A 23,017-nucleotide genomic window follows, 5' to 3' on the forward strand; every position below is an offset into this window, starting at 1 on the left:
TCACATACTTGGGTAAAAGTAAAAATAGAGTGTTTAAAAAAAAGACTACACTTACAATATTAAACTTAAAAGTAGTTAATCAACCTGGAGTAAAGCTAAAGCTATATACAAGATTTGCCTTTGACGAGTTTCATTAAATTACCTTTATAAACTGTAAAAGTAACATTGCTCCTTTAAGACGTCAGGCTCTGTGCGGGTTCATCAGCTTAAACCCTTTATTTTGAAGGCCGCGGGATTCAACCAGCAGCAAAAAACCACACAGCGTGTTGCATGAGGAGAGAGCTTAATGCTTAATGCAACACTACCACAAGTAAAACAACTGTCTGTTAAATAATCAATTCAGTTTTACTTGACATTCTTTCACACAAGAGAACATTTTTGTCGAACATATCTGGCCAAAATATCACAGATTGTTTTAGGATTTTAGGATTTCACGCTATGGCTTTAGCACAGCAGTGTGAAGGCACCGTACAGTTTTCTTTAAAGACTTTCCTCACAGGTAACTACATGGTCCACATATATACGGGTATATTCATCTAATCTCGGTACCAAAAGGACTTATAATATTAGATGATTAATACGTTAGAAATCTGGTGACTGAACCCGACTTGTCTAATTAAGACATTAATGGGAATTAATCAGCCTTCTGCTCTTTTTACACTCAGGCCACACAGAGTCTCCCCCCTCCTCCTCCCCCCCTCTCCTCTTCGTCACATATCAGCAGCCTTTGCACTGGCCCAAATATAAACTAAGTTTCTTGGCGCGTGGACAGATCTGAGAGGGGAGGAGTCGGGCACAGCGAGTCCAGTTTAGGACAGACTGAAGGGCAAACGAGCAGGAAGGAGAAGAGAACAAAACTAGTGTGGAGCTTTCTAGAAGAAAAAACAAAAGGTTTCAAAGAATATTGATTACTGCCTGAAGAACAGTAAGTTCTCGCCTGATTTTCTTGTATTTTCAATTTGTAATGACTTGATACACAACAGCACTGGTAGACTCGGCCTGAAGGGCCTGCTGTTGGTTGTTTGAAAAGGGCCTTACGGACAAATCAATCTGCACGAGTTATTGTCGTTATTCCAACAGGGTTCCGTAGCGTTTTGGCACTCGGTAAAAAGCTCCCTGAAGCGGGCCTTAAGAACCCACTCGTGTCACATTGTCATAACGTTTGAGTCAATCTTCCGCCCCAGATGTCTGTGGCTCCGGCTGCCTTGGCTGCTCGACGGGTGCTCGCCGCCGCGTCACACTCCAGCCACGAGGGAGGAGGTCAGTGCGTCTTCACCTTCACCCCTCCAAAACAAAACGCATCGACGCCTCCAGGTTCTGAGCTTCGGCCCCTTGAGCTTGACCAGCCGTCCTGCACATGCACCTCTACTTAAAGCCCAAAAGCTCAGGGACCATGTTGTGTTACTGATATGGACCAGAGACGCAGCCGCTATGGTTTCGTTTGCCTCCAAAGCTTCACCCGGTGCTTCAGTCTCTCTCTCACTGATTGTTTCCCACAGCGAGAACCTGGAAGATCCTGACCTTCGTGCTGGCCTTACCTGGCGTCGCCGTCTGCGTTGCCAACGCCTACATGAAGATGCAGGCACACTCCCACGAAGCCCCAGAATTTGTGCCATACCCTCACCTGCGTATCCGCACCAAGGTGCGTCCAGACCGCCTGGCAGGGGGGGATTGTGTTTTTTTTTCCCCTCCTTCTGCGACTTCACCTCTGTGTTTATTTGTCTCCTTCCAGAAGTTCCCCTGGGGTGACGGCAACCACTCGCTGTTCCACAACGCGCACGCCAACGCTCTGCCCGGCGGCTACGAGGAGTCCCACCACTGAGAGGACGGGCCGGGCTCCTCAGCCGGCCTTTAACTGCTCGCATCAGACTGCGGCGAACTTTGGCTCAACTCAAGCGAACGAGGGGCCACCTAGACAGCAATAAAACCACTTTGTGCCACGTTGTGATCGGTGTCATTTGTTTTCCCCCGACCGGGTCTATTTCTAAGGTCAACACTGGGGAGGGGGGGGGAATCGCTGCCGACAGGAGCTTTTAAATGTGTGATTTAGGGTTGGTGGTGTGGAGCGCTGCAGAGGAAATAAGAACAGACTTACTCAACTAAACGTGTAAGATAATCTTCTCAGTGTGAACACAAATCGGCCGACACACTATACATTTTAATTTGCTAGCTTACACCTTCTACAAAAGGCCTTTCCTCTCAGCGTGACGAAGTTGGAAAGTTTTAATGAGCCTGAGCACATGAACGTCCCACGACGAACTGCGTGTTCTCGTTTAGACGTTTTCCAGCCACCGCGTTTAATGTCCCAGTAAGAAACTTTAAATCTTTTAAGCTTACATTAACCTTTGACCTTGTTAAGCTAAAAGTCAGCAGATCGTCAAAACTCATCACAACTCGTCCTCTTGAGGCGGTGAATCGCTCGCAGGCTGTACGGCGGCGGAGCGGAGAGCAGCGATTGCCGCTGAGCCGCGATGCGACGGCTAAGAAATCAAAACGCCAGGTGATGTTCCAAACATGTATTCAGTGGCATGAGTCGAAATGGGACAGTTGGAATCTATACATTGTAAACCCTCTTTTCCATATTATCTCTATGTACAAAATAAACAACTGGCCACTAGACCAAACCTGATAATTCCAGCACTTCCAGCTAAACGACAAAAAAAAAAGAACAAAAATGTCATTAGTAAATTAGGATACAATCATGTCATGCCGGGACCGGGTACAGTTCATATCAGATTACATCAAAACTGAATCCGGTTCATGAAAATAAATCAACGGTTACTTCTGTCAACGGTAAATCAACGGATAATTCATACAGCTGTTCAGGTGCTCGTGCTTGTTGTCGTAACCTTCCAGACATTTGACAAAAACGACGCTTCTCAAAGCTCAGAAGAAGCCGCACGGCCGACTCACTCGACCTTCTGAATCTTCAGCCCAGAGCTGCCGCGGCGACACTCAGCAGCTCCCGTCTCAGGGTCTGCGCGCAGTCGGCCTCTCTGGCGAGTCGGCGAAGACAAGCCCCGGCCAGGGAGGAGGACGCAAAGGGCCGGGGACAGTCCCGACAACCCAGCAGCAGAGACAGGCAGGCCCGGCCCAGCGCCGGGTAGCCGTACCGCTGGGAGAACCAGTGCATCTGTGGGAGGAGAGCGGCCAGGGACGCGTCTCCTCCGCGGCGGAGGGAATCCCCGGCGGCCGGCTTCAGGCGCGGCCCTGAACTTTTACAGTTCTTTGGTCTTGACCTCGACTCCTCCGGATCAAGGGACCTGGAAGCTGGAGCGCCACTTTTGACCGTTTCATTTCTGGGGCCGCTTGGTTTCCCCGTCTGTCCCTCCGAGCCGGACAACTCCAGCTCGGACGTCCGATTGGCCAGGTTCTCCTCGGCGGACTCGTGGTCCGTTTCACGCGCAGCCCTCTCGGCCCGACCTTCGGCCTTGGTGGAGCAGGACAGCAGAAGAGACACGCAGAGAGCCTCCGACTCGCTCTGCAACGACGTCACCAGGAATCTGCTCGCTCCAATCATCATCTCGCCTAAAGCGCTCTTCTGGAAAGCGAAGCCTTCCGTCTCCATTCGGCACATCGCCAGTCCTTCGAGCACTACTTTCTCCAGGGTGGGACACCGTCCTCTCCTCTCTTCGTCACTTCCCCCGTTTGCTCCTGCGTCCTTGCGGAGGCGACAGCCATGCAGGTAATGCAGCACCGGCAGCAGCACACCTGCGCTGACATCCTTGATGCAGATGGCTTCTTCCGCGCCACGCCGAGCTTCTCCGAACCCGCCTCGCAGCAGAGCCCGGAAGTACTCGGAGCCGACCCCGTCGGCCTCCTCCTCCCCCCCGCCCACCGCCTCCCTGCTGGCTTGGACCCGAGTCCCGTCGTCTAGCAACAGGAGGAGGTCGAAGCTGGAGGCCCCGTAGGGACAGGTGTCCGCCAGGCGAGGCCTTTTCGAGGGCGGCGGGAAAGCTTCAATGTCGCCGGCTGACTGCGTCGGGCCTGGACTTGGGTGGTTTTTGGCGAGATCCATTTGGAAGCCAGCCGTCAGGGCGGACAGGCACCCGATGAGCAGGGAGGAGAACAGCGAGTGGAGCCGAGAAGTCCGGCCGGAATGCGGAGAGGGAAACCAGTCAGAGAGAAACTTCCCACCTTTAGTGGGTTGGTCTTCGTCTTCGTCTTCGTCGTCGTCGTCGTCGTCGTCGTCATGGCAGCCAAGAGGCTGCAGAGCCAGCAGCAGCCCGCCGCTGTCCACCAGGAGTTTCTTCAACAACGACTTGTTGCTGTTGGAGGAAAGAAAGGTTACCAACTTTGTGATCGCTTGATCAGAATATTTGCTTTTTTCACTAGACTTGTTTTCCCTCTTGTGAATTCCCAGTCGCCACATTTACAGATGTTCATCGTGTTCCTGTTCATCCGGAGCTCACCTGCTGATTAACGGCAGAGACAACGCACAGTTCATCTTGTCGGACTCGGAGCCCGACAGCATCACGTGGGCAACGACCCCCGAGCCGAATCCAGACTCACACTGGACGCGCAGATTACTGAGAAGAGCAAAACCTGCAGGGACAGACAGTGCACGTTAAGTCACAGACTGCTCGGTTTGAAACAACAACTCATCAGATGTTTTGATCGATTGTAGAAAAGCTGGTTCTTGAGTGTTATTCATGTCAGAATTAGGAAGAAAAGAGAGCAATTGAATATCCTCTTTAGTAGCTGAAGGCTACAAGTTGGATTGTTGCATCGCTCCTCCAAAGAATTCATCTCAATGACTTAAACAAGAGTGCACTAATGATACAAAATGAATACAATGTGAACTATCTTTAACCCTTTTTTTTACGGTTCTGGGATCTAAAGTTACTGTGCTGCAGGATCGTTTGCTCACCGAGTTGTTTAACTTTGGCCTTCACTCGGTCCGTCTGCCGGTCCTCTCCCTCGTACCCGCCTCCTCTCTGGCAGAGATGGTGACAAATCAGCGCCACCGAGCCGGTCCGGACGAGCGCCTGCAAACAGTTTGGGTTGCAGCTCAGCCTGCAGAGCATCCGGAAGCACCTGCTGCTGGGGTCCTGGTGCTGCGTGAGGTAGTAGAGCAAGCCGGACATGACGCCGGCGCTGATCAGGGCCGCGCTCGGGTCGGTGGCGTGGGAGAAGCGCGACAGCAGCAGCAGGATGGGCGACTCGGGCGTCCAGGGTTCGGGGTGGTACGGGTGGTGGTAAGCCGCCGGGCGGGGCGCGGACGGCGGCGTGGCGAGGGTGGCTTCGGTCAAGCAGGCCGCTGCGTGAGCACGCCGCCGCCTCCTGTGAGGGGAGGAGAACTTTATGGGGGAGACCGGGGTTCGGGCAGTTTTTGTGGGAGAGGAGACGGTAGAGGAACTGGCCGGGGTTTGTGGTGTGAGCACAACGCAAGCTGGAGGACTAGTGGGGGGGCCGTCAGGGATTTTACACGAGGAAGACACTGGGGAAGTTTGAGCAGCTTTTTTGGAAGAAGAAGAGGAAGAAGAAGAAGAGGCAGTGGAGTTGGATGGGGAAGAGTTTTTAAGAGAAGATGGAGGAAGAAAGGAATCAGGGTTTGGAGAGGAAGTGTGGGGGGAGGAAGACTGTGGGATCTGAAGACTCCCCCATTCTCCTTCAACACCAGAGGAATCCAGCAGGTCCCCCTCTGAGGAGATCAATCCCTCAGCCACCAACCAGGACCTGAGGAGAGAACAAAAAGCAAGTAGATAAATAACAGAAACCAGTAGAATAAAATAGAATAAAACCTGCGCTTTTAATTTTCCATACTTGAGACTTAAAAAGCTTGGGGAACCAAGGCCTTGCTCCTTTCCTGCTTCCTCCTTCTTGCAGCCCTCAGGAGGAGGAGGAAAGTCAAAGGAGTCAAAACAGGATGAAGGCAGGAGCTCAGTGGGAGACACGCTAGAGGAGAGACCCACGTCCATCTTCTCGGCGGATTGCTCCTCGCCTTTGGAGAGCTCAACCAGCCGTGCAACAAGCAGAGGAACCAGCCCCAACTCCTGCAGCTGCTCCATAGCCGACTCGTCAAAGACAAAGTCCACGCAGGCCAGGATGACCAGTCGGGAGAGGGGGTGACTCTGATGGGCAGCCAGAAAGCCAATCAGCACCTCCAATCCACTGCTCTCCTTCACCTTGGCGCGGTTGACCGCCTCCTTGCAGCACAGGCACAGCGCCTTGAGGAAGACTCCGGACTTCAGCGGGTCCCTCTTGACCTCCTCGGCGAACTTCTGAATGACCCCCAGTGACCCCACGAACGGGCGAAGGCAGCCCTGGGAGCACATGTTGGCCAGGGTTTTCAGCGCCAGCTCCTCAAAGGGCTTACCGCACTGCCCCGTCGCCATGGCGCCGAGCTGAGCGAGGACCCCGGAGCGGGACACCTCCCTGGCACATTCAACGCCGCAGCCTCGGGTCAGCTCGTGGAGGGTCCTGAGCGCCGCACGCCGCAGCCCCTGGGGGTACTCCGGAGCGACGAGGGGGGCGAGGGCCGTTAAGGTCCCCTGGGTGAGCAGCGACAGGCGGTTCGGGGGCGTATCCGAGAGGTAGAGCAGAGCCCGGGCCGCCGACTGGGCGCACTCCAGTTTGGGACAGGGCTCTTTGGGCGGAGCGGTGGTGGGAGACGACGGGCCGGAGGAAAGAGACACGCACAGGAGGAGCAGAGGGACGCCACCTGGAAGAGGTTTTTCAAAAAAAAGACACTGTTTTTTTGATCCGAGGGTGAATTGCAAACCAACACAAGAACTTCTTACAGATCATATAGCAGCAACACGTTTAGACCTCCATATGTTTACGTACGTAGGTTTAGGATATTCCCTGATAATGCAGAACAAGGATAATGAATGCAGGGCCGCAACAATTATCTCCTGTATCGATCATCCTGGAGATTGCTTGCTGGAGTAATCAATTGTTCCATAAAACCATAATACAAATAATAAATCATAAAAACCGCCAACGTCACCATTTTCTTGAGCCCAGGGTGACGACATTAAATGTTTTGTTTTATCTGACTGAACGAACCTGTAAAATGTAATTGGGCCACTAATGTAAGAAAAGAAAAAGCAGGAAAGTCTCACATTCGAGCCGCTAGAACCATCAAATATTTGGCTTGAAAAATTAACTCAAAACGATCAAAATTAGAAGAATAATCAATTATTGAACCGATTGTTTTCGGTTGGGGCCCCGATGAGTTGCGTTGGGCTCCTGAAAGACTTGCTTTCAAGCAGTCTCTCAAAAAGGTAATGCATCCTGTAAAGGTAGGATTGGGTTTGGCGTTTAAGACTTACCCGCAGCGTGGATGAGTGCAGAGCTCTCTGGATCCATGGCCAGGTTCCCCAAAGCCCGGGCTGCTCGGTTCTGGACCGTCTCCAGGGCCATGTTTTCCTTCAGGATCTCCACTGTGACGGTAAGGAATTGTCTCAGGATTACACACAATTCATTTATTCATAAATTCCCTTGAGATTGAGGCAGAAGTTTTAAAAAAGTAATTATTCCTTGTAAGAATGTAAGAGACAACTTACCTACAATCTTTATCCCACCGAGCTTACGGACCTGTAGCGGCAGACATTTAAAATGTGAGCAGGTCCAACGGGCGGGTTAATAAAAAGAGCTTTTGATGATATTCCTGTTATCTCACCTCTATGCGTGTCTGCAGCTCAGTGCAGCAGTTGGCTAAGATGCTCAGAGCCAGGTCCAGGGTTTTCCTCGAGCACTCCGGGTTTTTGAGAAGGTCCAACAGGGGCCGGTGACCACCTTGAGTTCTGAATCGGGCGATGCCGGCCTTGTCCCCCTTGATGTGCTGTGTCCGGATGGCGACCAGGGCTCGCCACTGAGAGACTTTGGACCTCTTGTCGACCTCTCTGCCGTGCCCCTGGTGCTCGGCCCCTGACCCAGGTTTAGAGAGGTGAGCCAAGCACCAGCTCAAGGAAGACTCTGGGGAGGACGGGTGACCCTCTCTGGAGGCTCCTCGAGATTGTCTCCCGTCACCTTGCACGGGTGATGCAGCCATGGTCACGCTGCCTGGCCGGGTCGGTTTAATTATCTGGATTTTTCTCCTCTCAGTTGAGACAGATATTATTCACTTTGTGGAGCATCGGTGGACGTTCACAGTGAATACTGAGAAATTAAATCTCATGTCCTGTCACTTCACGCCGTTAGCTTCTTTAGTCAACTGGTTATTATGCTTTTTTTACGAGTTCATTCAAAAAAAAAAAATTCTGAGTTTAGGAAAAAATAACACTGTGGTGTGATCAGAAAACTACAGATACCATGAAAAAGGAAAGTTGTACCACCTGACGCCGCGGTCGCTGATGGGAGATGGAGTTCCAACGGCTTCGGTCCACTCGCTAACAAACAGGCCTTCCATCGCGAGAAGGCCGAACAAGCGTTATTCTACGCGATAGACATGTATTATCTCCATGTAACATATTTTTACACAGCAATTGGCGGATTTAAGGTCTAGTTGATCAATGTTTGGTTACCACTGGTCGAATATTTTTGTGGAACAAAATGCAATCGCCTGCGTTAGCCGCTAACGCCATCTTTAGCCAAACAACAAAACAGGGGCGGTCGAGGGAGGGAGCAGGGAGTAAAGAGGTGGGCCGGTGAGATATACGCCGGGACTTGTAGTTTAAAAGTCACTACCTTATACATCCTCTTCAGTATTTCTTTCCTTCGAAAGAACTACATTCCCCATGGCTTCGTTAAATGGTAGCTTGTGTTGAAAGACTCGTGGCGTTTAGGGATTGTAGTTCAACTCGTACACTAAAGCCCTCAAAAGCCTGTCTGTGACAGTTTAAGCGGACTACACATCCCAGGCTGCTAAGTAACGTTGTTATAGTCATCGTTTTACTCGATGCGAGAAAAGGCACCGGTGCCTCTTACGTGTTGTTAAATTCCACGATAGATACCCACAACTAATTAAAAAAAAAAACTTTTAACTGTTAATTGATAGCTTTCACATGATGGAGGTGATGGAGACAATTGTGATCCAAAGTACTGAAGTGGAAGAAAAGGAAACGGTTGTGTCCAGCGCGGACACCGATAAAACCAAAGCAGGTTAGTGGCCTCCACCTTGATGGTCTCATCCAGTCACTGCGTGAAGCGAGGAGGGCCCGATGAATGCGCAGTCTCTGCCCAACGCAGTGATTGTAGTCATAAACAGACTCGCAACATACCAATTACTTTAACGATAACCAAATGCAGACTTATTAGCTCATATGTATGTTGTGATCACACTATATATGTATATAAAAATAATTAAGAAACTGAAAAAAACGGTGATAGATTTAATGCAAGGTCATATAATTCAACAACCAGTGACATGATGCACCTGTGGTTTCCTTCTCTAGAATTCATCTGGACTCTGCAGGCTACGTGGCACCTCGTCAACACCAGACTAGAAATGGACCTCGCTTTCGATCAGCCTGTGTGCAAGAAAAAAAAACTCTGGGAGACGGTGGCAGAGAAAGTGAACACAAAACTAAGAGAGTCGGAGGTCACCGATATCACAGTGAAGGCGTACGAGTGTGACCTCAAGTGGAGAAACATGTTGGCCACATACAGGAAGAACTGCGAGAGGGCCAAGAGGCTGGGGGCCTCCAGCGTCCACTGGGAGTTCTTCAAGGCCATGCACGAGATCCTGGGGAAGAGCAGAGAGGAGATTGAAGCCCAGCGACGGGCAAAACTCAGCGGGACGAGAGTGGGCAAGGCCGTGGTCAGCAAGAAGTTCACCCCTATCCTTCCGAACCCTCCAACAACAGCTGCCCCCTGCACCGCCAGGCCTCCACAGGACGTCCTACAGCTGTACATGGAGCTACAGGAGAGGAAGATGAACATGTGGGCCCAGCAGAAAGCCCTGGAGGAGAGGAAGATAGACGCCATTAACAACCTGGCACAGGCCATCTCCAGCCTGGCTCAGAAGAACAGCACACACATGTCAAAGGATGGACTTTAGGCCAGATGACACCCTGTTTTTTTTATTGCCAAAAACTGCTGCACGAAGAACGCAGGTTGAGGGCGTTTGTAATAAATGTTTTTAAGATGTTAACTGTTACCGTTTTAAGAACAATAGGGCCTGCTTTTCTGTTGATGGTCTAATGGATGTAAACATCACCTATTTGTATACTGCCTGCAAGAAGGGAATTATGGTGGTTGGCTGATGTTGTAGCGCAAGAAACACTCAGATATGACTCAAATAAGAAAATACACCCTAACATCAGTGCACCAGTTTGTATATCAGATGTCATAAACCTATGCAATAGTTGTGCAAACTGAAATGGAAATGATCATAAGGGATTATGATCATTGCTCAAAGGAAATCAGTTTGACTAAAACACTGATTTTTAGTGAAAACTGATTTATATTTTTAACAGTATTCATTGATGCTGGTACTGTTCATGTATTAATCATTTACACAATCGCTATGCAAAACTTTCCTTTGTAATGTTTTCCAATAAACAATCCTGCAATAAAGACGACTTCTGTACAGAGACACTGTGTTGCTTTTACGGTTTTATTTTGAAACTACCGGATGTTATTATGGTAACGCAGTATATATGGTAGTAGTGGACGGTTGGCGTGGGTGTATTTAAAATATAAAAGTTTACTCCCCTCCAGTGGTCAAAGGGAAGAACTGCATCATAATTATTTTCCACAGGTTTACATATCTGTAAACCTGTGGAAAATAGGTATGTACATCTCATATTTAGTGTGATTATTACAGATAACAGTAAAATGATTACTGACAATCATTTGCTTTGCTTTGAGGTTTTGTAAGTCATGATACATATTAAACCCCTTATTGGTTTTTAAATGTACATACTACAGTCCTAGGGTTTACTTAAACAAGGGGGATGTTTTAATATAATCCTTTTTCATCTATTATGGTGAACTACAGTAATAACCCACATTTACTGTGGAAAACTGATAATCCACACAATGTAGTCTTTTGAAGTCAAAGCCATCCTTTACTGTTGCCTTATTAAGACTCAAAATGTAAAGATAAATCCTTATATTATTTTTGAGTTATTTCCCACTGTTGGAAAAACTGCACTAATGTCATCTCATTATCAAAATGGGGTTTAGACAGAAACAAGAGAAGATTCTGTCTGCACCATTTGTACAATGAAATCTGTGTGACGTGTCCATGATGATCAGATGTATGGAAAAGAAAACCTTTGAGTGGCCTTGATGCTCCTCCCCATTCTTTAATCATTAATACATTTCCTGTTGAACGATTTTACGCCCACCCACCACACGCCATCACATCACACGCTTCCAGAATCAAACATTTGAAACAACAAGTCTGAGATGCTGTCGCGTCTTTGCAACCCCTCGTCATCTGTCTCCAACCCGCCCTCTGGGGTTATGGCTTCCTCCTCCTCGACATCCCCCTGAGCCCCCTGTCCAATGTCCAAAAACACATTGTGCAACACGCAGGCGGTCAACACGACAGCTCTCGCTCGCTCGTAGTTTGCGATGTCCAGATACCTGAGCCTTTTAAATCTGGCCTTCAGGTTGCCAACTGCCTGATCCAGGATGTGGAAATGCTCCTCCAGCACCTTGTTGAAGAGCTCCTCTCTCGGTCCGAGACTTCCCGAATACGGAGTCAGAACCCGAGCGCTGAGCGGGTGTCCGCCTCTGGCCACGAGGCAGGAGCCGGGGGGCATCAGCTCAGGACGCTGCTTGAGTTTGTCCCTCAGAGCGCCGCCTCCGTCCGTGTCCGATCCTTTGCTGACGCTGCAGTGTAGAAACCGGCCACGGCGGTCGCACGCCAGCTGCAGGTTCAGCCAGGAGTCGGGATGCGCCTCCTTCTTCATCCTCTTCACTTCAGGCACTGTGCTCTCCACGTCGTGTTTCCCTATCGGCAGGCGGATGGGGACGCGGGTGCGTCCCAACACTGCCAGGACCCGGGGAACACCTTGCTGATCCATCTCTGGACTGCAAAGTGGGAAAAGGGATTCCTCAGCCTCCCTGCCTGGAGAACAGAGAGGAGAACCTGATTAAAAAAAACCTGTTCTACCTTCAGATCCTCGACAAAGCCGCCCCGATCCCGTCCAGTACACGCCCCCGGAGGTCAAACCCACCGACTGGCCACCGGATGTGCTTCTCCTCCAGCGCGTTGAGGCGCTCGCAGAAGGAGAAGAAGATCCTGTGGATGTTTCCTTTCTCCAGGTGGAAGCGGCGGGACACAGATCGGTAGCTGACGCGCTCAGACAGCAGGGCGAGGGACAGCAGGACGGTGTGGGACAGAGACAAGCGTGCACGTCCGGCCAATCGAGCCCTGGATCCGGAGCTTTGAAGCAGGCCTGTGATGTGCTAATGGGGGGAAGAAAAATGTCCATCAGTGGATTCAAGAGGTGTTTTAATGTGAAACCTGGTCATTGTTACTACAGAGACTCTCACAGGTCTGAAGGAGTTCTTATTTACCTTTAAAAAAATATATATTTTTTATTATTTATTCATTTTGTTCAAACATTCATATCCTGTAGGTATATTATTGTAGTTCTAGCATTTTTTTAAATTAATGATCATCTTTCGTTTCTGAGCCCTGCGTGAGAATAACGGACACGACACCTTCACTGCCGCACCGGACTCGCTCTCCCACGGCGCTCCGGGCTCCGGTGTCTCTTCCTCCGCGGGACTGATGCAGCCTTGCGGACCTCGCGGCTCCACGCACACCGGACTCCGCGGCGCCCGACCGCAGCCTCTCGTCGGCGGAGGCTCGGCGTCTAGTCGGGCCATCAGCTCGGCCTCCAGGACCTCCTCGACCGCCTGGTCCAGCCGCTGCTCCAGCTCGCCCGGCGACAGCGGCTGCCACTCCCGCTGCGCCATGTCCAGCACGGCGCGGCCTGCCGACACGACGCACTCGCCGACGTCCATGCGAGGCGAGCCTAGGTTCGCCCCGGGACAGGAGCCGAGAAGAGAACGGGAGGCGAGCGAAGCTAATCGCGGCGGCGGCGGCGGGCGGGCATCGCCATTTATCGCTGCCGGCCAAACGCTAAGCTAGCCCGCTAGCTACCGAGCGCTGCCTTCAAGGTCTGTCGGAAAGTTGGAAACTTTTCGCAACGGGCGACTCGTGTCATCGTTTGCCATGTGGTGCTTATTAGAACTTTATGCTTACTGTTTATTGACTTTTACAGCTACAATCTGGTCAAAGATCAAGTCATTCATAACGGAAAATGGTTCAGACACTCGATTTGCTCTTCTGTTTTCATTGGTCATTGTAAATTCAATCTATTCTAGTTATGGACTACTGAAAAACATGCCTGTGATGTTGTCACGGGAATTTATAATCCCATGACATTGTATTGACCAGTCCAGTGATTCAATTAGACAATCAACAAAAGCAGAACAGCTGCAAAACACAAAATCAAAATAAAGGTCTCTGTAAATGCAGATCGATTGTGTTCCGCTAACTACGCATTGAAAAACACCACAGTGCACAGGGGTAAAAAACAGTTGTTTTAATGTTAAATCAGTTACAAGTGCAACTTTGATCATGACCCACTGTTTAACAGCCTCAATTTGCAAATGTTAATGTCAACAATTTCATGTTGTAACTAATAGAGGGTTTAGTTTTTAAATTGTAGTTTTTCCAGATCATGGGACCCAGTGATCATGAGACTTCTACTTGATGTGCAGGAGTTTATTTCTCTATTAATGGGGTACAATACAACACAAGTTGCAGCTTGAACTAAAGCTAAATGGGGAAACATCGGAGGGTCAAATGTGCAGCCCGCTGCGGACAGGCATGGATCCCATCTCAGCACATGACAAACTACCTGTTTAACTTAAAACGCGTTGGGTTTACTTTCAATTAGCCACACCGATTCAAGTCAAGGACATCTTTAAGATGTCATCGGCTACAATCAAACATTGGAGGTCCGCGCCAGCGTCACATGTGTTGTAGATACCCACAGCTGGGTGCGTTCAGTCTCAGTAACATCTGTGAGCAGCTACTGTAGGAAAACTACAACTACTGATTAGGTCAAGTACCAAGAAACGTTCATCTTAATGCCAGGTCTCCTTGTTAACACCTGAATCCATTTGATCTCAGATCATATTGTTTAAGGTTTTTGAAATACAGATAGTAACTTAGAAATCCACAAATTCCTAGCTATTGTTGCAACACATATCCAGGGCCAAAGACCAAAAAACATGTTGAATCCTAGTAATAGTTTAATAAAGAAACACACAAACATAAAAGCCTAAAAATGTCACACCTTATAATCTAACTCCCACGTTTAAGCCAGCAAAATAAAAAAAAATAAAAAAAAACAAACAGGTAAACTAGCAATAAGCTTACCCTAAATAAAGAGTTGAATTAATTAAATACGAGGTACAACTTCTTATGTTCAGCCATTACCAATCCCACGCATGACCGACAGTGTCGTGACAAGTCCGCCAGGTATCTCTGAAGGGTCTTGTGTGAAATGATCAATTATCTAGCATGCGTTGGCCGAGTTCAGGACAAATGAAGCACTTTGAAAACGCTCGCCCTCTCATTTACCACGAGGGGAATCCGTGCTCGGAATTGTTTGTGCCCCACTGAAGATCTGTCGTCGGCCAGGTAAAACTCACCCGTGAGGGCATTCCAAAATCTAACCCCTCCCTCCCCTGTGTATCCACCCTCCGACCCCCTGTGCAGCCCCGTCGGTTCCCTGCCCCCCTCCCTCACTGTACAGCCTGCTCGTTGGCTGTGCTGCCCGAGTCCTGGGGCTTCATGACGTCAGGGAGCTCTGGGGGGGTGGAGAAAGACTCGACTCTCAGCTGCTCAAATGAATCATCTGAAAGTGACAGAGAGGCGATGCATCACAGGAAATCAGAGCTACTGACGTTCAAAACAGGCCGGCTCTTCTCAGACTGGGCTAAGAGGGACTTAATAAAACAGATGAAGGGGTGATGCCAAAACTACAACACTGACAGAACGTGGAGCTGATTAGCGGGTAAACTACTTACCACTCAGACGGAAAGCTAACCCCACCGTGGCTGGGGCCTGAGGTCGAGCGGTTTGATTTGTAAAGCCACAATTTCCAAGAGTTTGACAATCATTGAGCATCACTTCATCCTGGGGAAGGACATTCATACAAAAAGAGAAATGTAGTGGACAAGCAGATGATTTCATTTCCACACGACATGGTGTTCAAAGCGTCTGAGGGAATTTAGGAGACAGATTTGCCAACTGGGAGAACTGGGGGAGGATTCATCAGTTTCACAATACGCTGTCATGAATCTACTTGCATTGCTCTGAGCCAGCATGTTTTGTATTTAGTGTCAGTGAAGGTTTAAGCCGCGAGAATCCTGCAACCATTGAGTAAATGTAATGATGTACATCCTTTAAAAACATGTATTTACATGTGAGAAGCTGAAACCTGAGAAGATTTGGTATTTTAACTTGAAAGATGCTAAAGTGGGTGAGAGGAACAATAAAAATAAAAAAAAACGGACATTTCACGAGTAAGACGGGAGATTTACCTTGTAAAGTCTCTGCTCTTCAGGGGGCCTCTTTAAAATGCCTTCCACGATGCGCTTCAGTTCATAAACTGTGGTAGACTCTTTGGCATCAGTGAAGATGGTCGTCTTGTGACGTCGGATCATTAGAAACACATCCTGAAGAGAGATCGAGTGACGGAGGAGAGAGAGGAAATGAGACATTGATGACTCCCAAGAATATTTACATCAGTTAAAACGCTGTAGACCTTGTAAATTCTTTCTTCTCAGACGTGATAGTGCACATTGCACCTGAAATTAATCACGTCTTTGTAAAGCTAAACAACCAACCAACAATTAAGTCTGCTGCATCTATAATAATAACCCATTGTCATTTTTAAACCTGCAAGCTAAAAAAGATAATTTTGGTGTAAGAAATTCCTAATTACTCTTCTGGAGTGAAACCTCAAGAAAGTGGTTGTTGGCACCACCAGAAGAAAACTTCTGATTGCTGATTACTTCAGCTCCTTTATTAGTACCAAACTGTGAATATACTCCATTTCAAGTGTAGTGGAGTAGGATGACTCAACAGATCAAGGAGCGGTCATCCGTTGGTTCTTCACAAAAATACCCGGTTTTCATTGGACAAGATGTAATAACTACATCTATAAAGATGATCAGAAAGTACTAAATCACACGTTCGATGAACCCCACGAGGATTTCATCTTCAGCGTCATCATGCCTGAAAATAAGTTCTTGGTTTGGAAGTGTGCACTTCTACAACAACAAATATGGGACTTAGATACACAACACATGCTCTGCAAAGGGACAACGTGGCTGTAACACACAATTAACTTTAATAAGGAAAGGTTTGCTTGTTAGTGCACCATTGCTTGCAAATGCATTCATCATCTGTGGTTTGTTCATGGTACTTCAGCTTATTACAGACAATGACTAACTATGAATGATAACTCTAGAGGGTTGGGATGCCTGTCAGCAGTAGTGAGGAACATGGCAGTGACAGCACTTGGGGGAATGAGATGAGAAGCCCCGTTAAACAAACGACAACGTCTCAACCACGGCTAAGTTAAGGCTTTTAGAGACAGACGGTGCGGCAGCTGCCAGTTAGCGTCACAAGGAGCTAACGTGAGCTAACCAACGGCTAGCCGGAGTAGCTCCCTACGGGCCCGGCTCCCGGGCCGTCACCTACCAAAACACACGTTTTGTTGGCTAACGTTAAACTGGCTTTATTCACCTGTAAAAATAAAGTTATTTAATACAATTACATGCTGTTAATATGGTGACATTAACCGAGATGAAGCAGGTACTGACAACTTCTGCTGGTTAGCTTCTTCGTGGCTAGCTAGCCATTTCATCAGAGCAAAGTTTGCCGGTTGAGCTGTCATACGTCTAAAACAAAATACATGTATATGCCCGTTCGTCTAAACCCCTCAGGGCCAATCAAGCTTTCGACCCAGGCATTGTAAAGCAATGCCCAACAAGCGTAAGACACAGTGTTGACGTTAGCCAACGTAAGGAAGGTAACCAATGTTAGCAAGGGTTAGCTAAACAAAGACATCAGCTATTGGGTGATCGTTTAATGTGACGAGCCCGGTGTCGCTGCCGACAGGGTACATTTTAAAGCTTAAAGACTTTGTTGAGCGATTAAAGTTAAGTTTGACGAGTCAGCGGGCCATTACATCTCGAGCTCTGTGCGTTTTCCCCACTCACCATTTCTTGCGGTTGGCTGCACACAAGGAAAAAAAAAACGCCTCCACCGCACAGCGACAACTGTGAGATCACAGCAGCATCAGATCAGACCGCCCGAGGCGCGACTCTCCACTGCACCGGCAGGGGGCGCTGCCTCCCGTTCCTCCTTCTCTTTCTACTTCTTCTGCGCCTTCTTCTTCTTCTTCTTCTAATTTTTTTCTGTAGGACGCAGGGAGATTGTGAAATGTTTTTTATTATTATGAAAAAATAGAAGATAGACAATATAAAATAATAAACAAAGTAGTAATCAAAATTAAATTTTTAAATCCTTAGCATATCAAGTGCATGCATATTTTTTGTTGTTGTTGTTTTCATAACTTATTACATCCTTGGCCTACCGCTTTATTAAATGAATGGTTTGTTTCTATGCGTCTATACCCATCACGTAAATCAAATTGGAAGCATCTTTTCTGATGAAGTACTTTGTCTCTGCATAGTTTGTAAACCTAGAACCATTGTTTCTATGGTCACTGTTACGTCCCCTGTTCTGTGTATAGGTATGTGTTCTGTTTCGTGTGTGTGTTCATACAGGTGGTACTGATCATCCATGATCTCCGTTCATCTTGGCTCCACCCACTCTCGTTACCCGGTTCAGCTGTTTCCACTCATCTCCAATCCCATCATGCCCTTCTGTCAGTATATGTACCCCTGTGTTTGTTTCACCCGGGTGGGTGTCACTCTGGTTGTGTGTATGTGAGTGCTGGTGTATGGTGGGGTAGTTATTTAGTTCTGGTGATTTGGTTTACTGTGTATTCAATTAATTGTTTTTTTTCTTTTGTTCTTTTTCTTACAGGGGGATGAGTAGTTTAGGCCTGCTCCGGAGTTTACATACCTGCACGTAGGGTTACTCTCCTGTCTAACAACACTAGCTACACCTGGCTGGGCCACCTACTGTAAGGTTGGTTAGGGCGCCTTGTTAGTGTGCCAGTTAGTGGTTTTTGTCGGGAGATAGGACAGGTAAGGGGGTGGGAGGCATTTTGATCTTTTCTTTGCTTTGGTACCGCCAGCCCTCCTCATTTCCCCTGTTAACAGCGCTTAAATAAAAGACTGCTTACCCCAACTTCAGGTGATGTTGGTTTTCTTGCACCTACGACGCCATACCCGTTTACTGGTCACAGGACGTCCTCGGGCAGTGGGGCAAGTGAGCAGCATCAAGTTGCGAGAGATCAGGTTTTTTTTTTCCTGTTTTAGGATTGACATTCATTTTACCAAAACACTTTATTCCGTCAACAACGGGGCTAAAATTTATCTTTGCATGATTTCATGTAATATGCATTCTGCATGTTTGTGTGAACACACAAGTTTTAAGTTGGTACTGACAATAAGCATGACAACAAATTCAAAACAATTCTTATTTAAAGCATGTTTATTTACATGTTTTACATTTCATATACAGAGAGATGGATTTGCCAACTGAGAGAACTGGGTGAGGATTCATCGGGTTCACAAAACACTGATGGAACAAGGCCGAAAATCAGCCACAGCACCCAGAGTACAAATAAATGCTTATAACTTAAATGTTTAAAGGTTAAACTAAGATCTCTTATCTGGTAAAGACCTGTATTCATTTTCTTTTGCTCTTCCAGCATCACTTTAGCAGGACACATTGACGTAATATGTGGCAGTCTGATATGAAAGATGAATTTCAAAACAATGATACGAGCATGAAAACGCACTTCCACTGTGCTGATACTGGTACAAGAAACAGGTCGAAACACATAATCTGGACTGAACTGATTTGAAATGTCATTGGCAGAGTGACCGATGATGTAAACATTCCCCGTGTGGCCGTAAGGCCTGAAGAATTCCTGCACTTTTCCATTGCCGTCCTCGACAAAGTCAGAACGCTTCTATGACCGGAAAATACTCTTCCTCCCCAATGTGTTAATAAAAACAAGACCCGTACCGAACTCCACATCCATCGGCCTGAAAAGTAAGAAAAAACAAGTGAGAAAATGAGTGGAGCGAAATGAAAGAGAAGGTAATTCAAATGAAAAATACCATGTGAAATAGCAAGATTCCATTTACCCAGAAATATGGAGAAAGTTAAATTAAATATAAACATATTATACACAAAGACGTATATTCAACTCACCAAATAAACTGTAGATATCTATCGAATAACGAAAGCACTCTCTTGGATCTTGGAGTAAGCGTACTGTAGAACAGAGAGGCAAGAAGACACGGGTCACGTCACCGCATTACAGAAACAAAGGCTCATCCAACCTGGAATGTCCAGAAGCTACACGTACGTCCAGTCCTCTGGGGGATTGGACGGGCTCCAGTCCCCTACAGCACAGCACAGAAAAGGGCCTCTCCTTGGTCTTCGCGTGCTCCCTGAAACACAGGCTGAACACCTTGGCGGGCAGGTAGACGTCCCAGTCGGCCGCGTGCTCCTCTACCAGATCGCTTACCATCCTGTTAACGAGCAGGAAACACACAGTCATGACCGGAGGCGTGTCCGCAGTGCGTCCATCAGAAAGAAACGCATCATAGGACACACAAGTGGAGCTACAACGTAAACCTGACTAAGACAAAGCTGGAACACGCATTAAGGTAACATCTAATTTTATCATACTCACACTCCAAGAACTGACCTGTCAATCAGTTGCTGCGTGATTAAATCCATGGTGCCCGTCTGCTGATGGTAGACGACGAGAGCGACGGTGACCTTCAGCTGATCTTTCAGTTCTCTGTTGATCTGACACGGGAACACGTTGACACACGTCTATGTCAGACACTGGCTGATTAGGACACAATATGTTTATTACAAATCAAAATATGCGGCAACCTAAAGTGTCCCCCCCCCCATCACCCAACCATCTGTCACTCAACAGAAATTCTCATTAGATGGTTTTAAAGGCTGATTCCCCTACTTCTGTTTGGATGCAAAAAAGTAGCACATTTCAAGCTCTTTTAAGCCATTTATAACAAATTACAGGAGCAGTTCAATGACCAAGGCACTCACTTTGTGGACTATGCCATGAGGCAGTCTGGAGAGTATCCTAATCGGGTACCCAAAGTGGGCGATGATGTCAACCACGTTCTTCACGACGTCCTCAGGGAGGCACGACTGCATGGGCACGGCCTCCACCCACTTGGAGAAGTAGTCCGTTACAGTCAAGATGTAGCGGTGTGCGTTCAGCGTTTGGGGCAGCGGCCCCCTGACGTCCAGACCGAGCCACTGCCACGGCTCTTTCACCTGCCGACCGCGACGCGACAGTGAGGATCGCAGCCATCGTAGCTTTGGTTCAGGTACCTGTGTCGTTACTTACCTCCATCACCTTCTCCGAGGCTTCCCACTCGGTCTGTGAACATTACAGACAAGCACCGGATCAAAATACTTCACAATATAGAAGTCAGAGCGTAAAAGACAAAATCACGAGGACGACTTACACTCAAATCGTCATCCGGAGCCCACTGAATACCCTGTTGGAGCATGTGATAAATTACACGATGTCAAATTAGATCTAAAGATACAAAAAGCCTTTCATTTGTATGATTTGTGCTAAAAATAAACCGATCAATAATGAAATAATCAACTAATAATAATGTGTTGATTGTTAATTAGACTAAATTTGAATGTACGACAAAATGTACCCGTGGTGCGCAGTAATCTCCATGGAAGAAGTGTGGAAATGACTCTATCTTCATCAGTCCTTCATCTACTATAATCCTCCACTTGTCATGTGACGTTTGGGGGTCTTTGTCCCTGAAAATAAAACCATCAAAAGGTCCACAGGTTCAAACTTGATACATAACACCAAATACAGAAAAACAAGGTGGAAAGTGGAACTGATCGGTTACTTCCTCACAGTGATGACAATCTCAGGCGTGCATGAATATACAGAATAATTAAAAAGCTATTATTTGCTTGTAATAGAGTGTCAGGACTATGATACACTTTGAATATAATTTAGTTAAAAAATGCAACATGTTCATGTGAATTAAAATCATCACCGTTCAGGATGAACTGTTATTCATTTTATTTTGACAACATAATTTAAATAATTTATAAAAGTTAAAGCTAAAATAATTTTTTGATGTGTCACTTTTACTTTGCCCTACGTGATAGTTAATGTTATTGTTAATGACATCTGTGTTTTGAACACGTGCACCTCACAAAAAATGTGAACTCAAGTACTTAAAACCATTTTTCTACGTGTTACAAAGTGATGAAAAGCTGCCGACCGGCGGTAACGTGAGGATAAACGGCGGAGAGTTTGGTAAAGCATAACATACCCAGTAGGCTCTTCCTCAGCCGGGCTTGGCTCTTCGCTTTGGGCTCTTCTCTTTGCCGTGGAAGGAGTGATCGTTGGAGACGGAGCTGGACTTGTCCGTGAGGTTTTAGCACCAGCTGACTGGGTTCACACAACAGAGAAACAAGTCATTTATGTGAATACTTTTGTTGCTTGAGTGAAGTAAAGGTGTTTATTTGTGTTAAGTTCCTTGTTGTACAACCCAGACACAAGGCTGCTCACAACGGTTCCATGAATACAGAAAAAAATGAAATGTTATATGTTATATGCTCTTACCTTGAATCTCTTTCTTCTTGGGTCACTGGAAGCCTACATCAGGAGGTCAGCGACAGTAATCATATGTGATATATTTATTTGGATAATTATGATGCAGATAAAAAGGAATTTCTTTAATTAAGCAGCTGGTTCTGAAAGTCATTTTTCCACTCTATAAAAGGCAGCTGATGTTTCATTTTACGACACTGAGTAACCACCAACAAACCTCTCTTTTCTGTGTTTTGCCAGGAGATGAGAATATGGTGGGAACTGCATCTTCCCGAAGCTTCACACATTTGCCCGTCCTGTCGATGTGTTGTTCCTCGAAATGATTGATGCACAACACGGAGAAGCGATTCGGGTTCCAGTCCTTCAACTTCATGTTGCTGAGCCATTTCTTGAGCTTTCGGGGATTGTAGAGGGGAAATCTGTAGGATTTAAAAGTCAGTGCGTTATGCTTTAATGTGGGACACATTTCCATCCTTTTTTCACGAACCGCTGTCATTTCTGGTAAATATCCAGGAGTTTTTAAAGGTTACAACAATCATTACTAATGTGATGGATGTGAGCCACATATATAACGGTATGAACATGAAGGTCCATCTATTTATACGTTTTTTTTCCCCACCTAATTTTAGACCAATTTAACTATCGCCACGATACATTTGTATGATACATTTGTACTCAGGTACATTTAATTTACATATAATAATACTGATATTAAAGAGCAGACAAGTAAACATCGATGAGGAGCATTTTATTGTTTCATACTGTCTGCCTTCTGTCTCCACCGTTTCAATGATGAATGGAGAAGTGAAGCAAATCCTTCGTTTATCTTATATTCGTAGTACCCTAAAATTTTAAAACACTCGGACAGAAAACAGCAGCGAGTGGTTAACTCATATGCTAATCCAAGTTGATGTTATTGTTAGCTTCATGTTAGCTAGCTTGACTAGTTGGTTCTGTTCCTAAGTGGGAAATATTAATACTCACTTAAAATACTTCACATCCGACTCGCCGGAGCTTTCGCAGTCGTAGGCACATTTGTATCGTCCCATTTAAAAACAGAATTTTGTTAAACGTGCATCCAAACTAACAGATTTTGTTGCCAATTGTTGTCTGAGCGACTAGTCAAGGCAGCAATGAGACAACCAGAACTTCCGCTCTCCACTTTCAAAATAATGACATATTTTTACGCGTAAATCAAGTAAAATAATAAATCTTACGATAATTACAAAGTAGATGGTAGTAAACAAGTGCATATCTTTGATGGTCATGTATAAAACATTGCGGTTGAATATTCAACGGTA

The 23,017-nt window shown here is 46.8% G+C and overlaps 6 protein-coding genes and 1 long non-coding RNA gene across 8 annotated transcripts; 3 read left to right on the plus strand and 4 right to left on the minus strand.

The window, feature by feature from the left end:
- Positions 1-770: 770 nt before the first annotated feature.
- Positions 771-1,940, plus strand: cox6a2 (cytochrome c oxidase subunit 6A2). The gene is made up of 4 exons (XM_040190549.2): positions 771-925; positions 1,185-1,260; positions 1,500-1,642; positions 1,733-1,940. Exons 2-4 carry the CDS (start codon positions 1,185-1,187, stop codon positions 1,820-1,822), a joined length of 309 nt encoding a protein of 102 aa, XP_040046483.1. The 5' UTR covers positions 771-925; the 3' UTR covers positions 1,823-1,940.
- Positions 1,941-2,501: 561 nt separating this feature from the next.
- On the minus strand, positions 2,502-8,696 carry armc5 (armadillo repeat containing 5). Its single transcript, XM_040190544.2, has 7 exons — positions 7,628-8,696; positions 7,512-7,542; positions 7,278-7,388; positions 5,767-6,664; positions 4,871-5,679; positions 4,413-4,545; positions 2,502-4,268 (listed from the first exon to the last, which is right to left on the minus strand). Exons 1-7 carry the CDS (start codon positions 7,997-7,999, stop codon positions 2,930-2,932), a joined length of 3,693 nt encoding a protein of 1,230 aa, XP_040046478.2. The 5' UTR covers positions 8,000-8,696; the 3' UTR covers positions 2,502-2,929.
- Positions 8,697-8,798: 102 nt separating this feature from the next.
- Positions 8,799-10,479, plus strand: LOC120827563 (uncharacterized). Its single transcript, XM_040190547.2, has 2 exons — positions 8,799-9,048; positions 9,342-10,479. The coding sequence occupies exons 1-2, from the start codon at positions 8,952-8,954 to the stop codon at positions 9,944-9,946; spliced, it is 702 nt and encodes a 233-aa protein (XP_040046481.2). The 5' UTR covers positions 8,799-8,951; the 3' UTR covers positions 9,947-10,479.
- An 11-nt stretch (positions 10,480-10,490) lies between these two features.
- Positions 10,491-13,299, minus strand: LOC120827562 (uncharacterized). The gene is made up of 3 exons (XM_040190546.2): positions 12,568-13,299; positions 12,078-12,309; positions 10,491-11,968 (listed from the first exon to the last, which is right to left on the minus strand). Exons 1-3 carry the CDS (start codon positions 12,871-12,873, stop codon positions 11,259-11,261), a joined length of 1,248 nt encoding a protein of 415 aa, XP_040046480.2. The 5' UTR covers positions 12,874-13,299; the 3' UTR covers positions 10,491-11,258.
- LOC144384554 (uncharacterized) lies at positions 12,258-13,388 on the plus strand. Its single transcript, XR_013451343.1, has 2 exons — positions 12,258-12,398; positions 12,540-13,388. It is a non-coding gene; the product is annotated as an uncharacterized LOC144384554 (long non-coding RNA).
- A 56-nt stretch (positions 13,389-13,444) lies between these two features.
- On the minus strand, positions 13,445-17,330 carry elob (elongin B). The gene is made up of 4 exons (XM_040190548.2): positions 17,155-17,330; positions 15,469-15,603; positions 14,953-15,061; positions 13,445-14,780 (listed from the first exon to the last, which is right to left on the minus strand). The coding sequence occupies exons 1-4, from the start codon at positions 17,155-17,157 to the stop codon at positions 14,668-14,670; spliced, it is 360 nt and encodes a 119-aa protein (XP_040046482.1). The 5' UTR covers positions 17,158-17,330; the 3' UTR covers positions 13,445-14,667.
- Positions 17,331-18,541: 1,211 nt separating this feature from the next.
- Positions 18,542-22,875, minus strand: LOC120827544 (uncharacterized). Of its 2 annotated transcripts, none has more exons than XM_040190515.2 (12): positions 22,701-22,875; positions 21,934-22,135; positions 21,729-21,761; positions 21,436-21,554; positions 20,794-20,905; positions 20,590-20,622; positions 20,469-20,501; positions 20,162-20,395; positions 19,791-19,894; positions 19,446-19,611; positions 19,289-19,351; positions 18,542-19,119 (listed from the first exon to the last, which is right to left on the minus strand). In XM_040190515.2, exons 1-11 carry the CDS (start codon positions 22,763-22,765, stop codon positions 19,307-19,309), a joined length of 1,146 nt encoding a protein of 381 aa, XP_040046449.1. In that variant the 5' UTR covers positions 22,766-22,875; the 3' UTR covers positions 18,542-19,119; positions 19,289-19,306. The 2 variants fall into 2 exon arrangements, with proteins under 2 accessions (XP_040046449.1, XP_077940126.1); XM_078084000.1 differs by having other exon boundaries at positions 19,776-19,894.
- Positions 22,876-23,017: the final 142 nt, after the last annotated feature.

The sequence above is a fragment of the Gasterosteus aculeatus genome, chromosome 11 (genome assembly GCF_964276395.1).
Source record: "Gasterosteus aculeatus chromosome 11, fGasAcu3.hap1.1, whole genome shotgun sequence".
Lineage (NCBI taxonomy): Eukaryota > Metazoa > Chordata > Actinopteri > Perciformes > Gasterosteidae > Gasterosteus > Gasterosteus aculeatus.

Excerpts from the sequence above, each read along its gene's own strand:
- LOC120827544 (XM_078084000.1), bottom strand. The coding sequence starts at position 22,765 with ATGGGACGATACAAATGTGCCTACGACTGCGAAAGCTCCGGCGAGTCG. Across the intron at positions 21,762-21,933 it reads GCAAAACACAGAAAAGAGAG|GCTTCCAGTGACCCAAGAAG; the intron begins GTTTGTTGGTGG and ends CTCCTGATGTAG. Across the intron at positions 20,906-21,435 it reads GCTGAGGAAGAGCCTACTGG|GGACAAAGACCCCCAAACGT; the intron begins GTATGTTATGCT and ends TTTTATTTTCAG.
- elob (XM_040190548.2), bottom strand. Across the intron at positions 15,062-15,468 it reads AAGAGCAGAGACTTTACAAG|GATGAAGTGATGCTCAATGA; the intron begins GTAAATCTCCCG and ends GTCCTTCCCCAG. Across the intron at positions 14,781-14,952 it reads GTTAGCTTTCCGTCTGAGTG|ATGATTCATTTGAGCAGCTG; the intron begins GTAAGTAGTTTA and ends TGTCACTTTCAG.
- LOC120827562 (XM_040190546.2), bottom strand. The coding sequence starts at position 12,873 with ATGGACGTCGGCGAGTGCGTCGTGTCGGCAGGCCGCGCCGTGCTGGAC. Across the intron at positions 12,310-12,567 it reads AGTCCGGTGCGGCAGTGAAG|CACATCACAGGCCTGCTTCA; the intron begins GTGTCGTGTCCG and ends TCCCCCCATTAG. Across the intron at positions 11,969-12,077 it reads GCACATCCGGTGGCCAGTCG|GCAGGGAGGCTGAGGAATCC; the intron begins GTGGGTTTGACC and ends TCTGTTCTCCAG.
- cox6a2 (XM_040190549.2), top strand. The coding sequence starts at position 1,185 with ATGTCTGTGGCTCCGGCTGCCTTGGCTGCTCGACGGGTGCTCGCCGCC. Across the intron at positions 1,261-1,499 it reads CTCCAGCCACGAGGGAGGAG|CGAGAACCTGGAAGATCCTG; the intron begins GTCAGTGCGTCT and ends TGTTTCCCACAG. Across the intron at positions 1,643-1,732 it reads ACCTGCGTATCCGCACCAAG|AAGTTCCCCTGGGGTGACGG; the intron begins GTGCGTCCAGAC and ends GTCTCCTTCCAG.
- armc5 (XM_040190544.2), bottom strand. The coding sequence starts at position 7,999 with ATGGCTGCATCACCCGTGCAAGGTGACGGGAGACAATCTCGAGGAGCC. Across the intron at positions 7,389-7,511 it reads CGGTGGGATAAAGATTGTAG|TGGAGATCCTGAAGGAAAAC; the intron begins GTAAGTTGTCTC and ends TTACCGTCACAG. Across the intron at positions 4,269-4,412 it reads TCTCTGCCGTTAATCAGCAG|CAACAAGTCGTTGTTGAAGA; the intron begins GTGAGCTCCGGA and ends TTCCTCCAACAG.
- LOC120827563 (XM_040190547.2), top strand. The coding sequence starts at position 8,952 with ATGATGGAGGTGATGGAGACAATTGTGATCCAAAGTACTGAAGTGGAA. Across the intron at positions 9,049-9,341 it reads CACCGATAAAACCAAAGCAG|AATTCATCTGGACTCTGCAG; the intron begins GTTAGTGGCCTC and ends TTCCTTCTCTAG.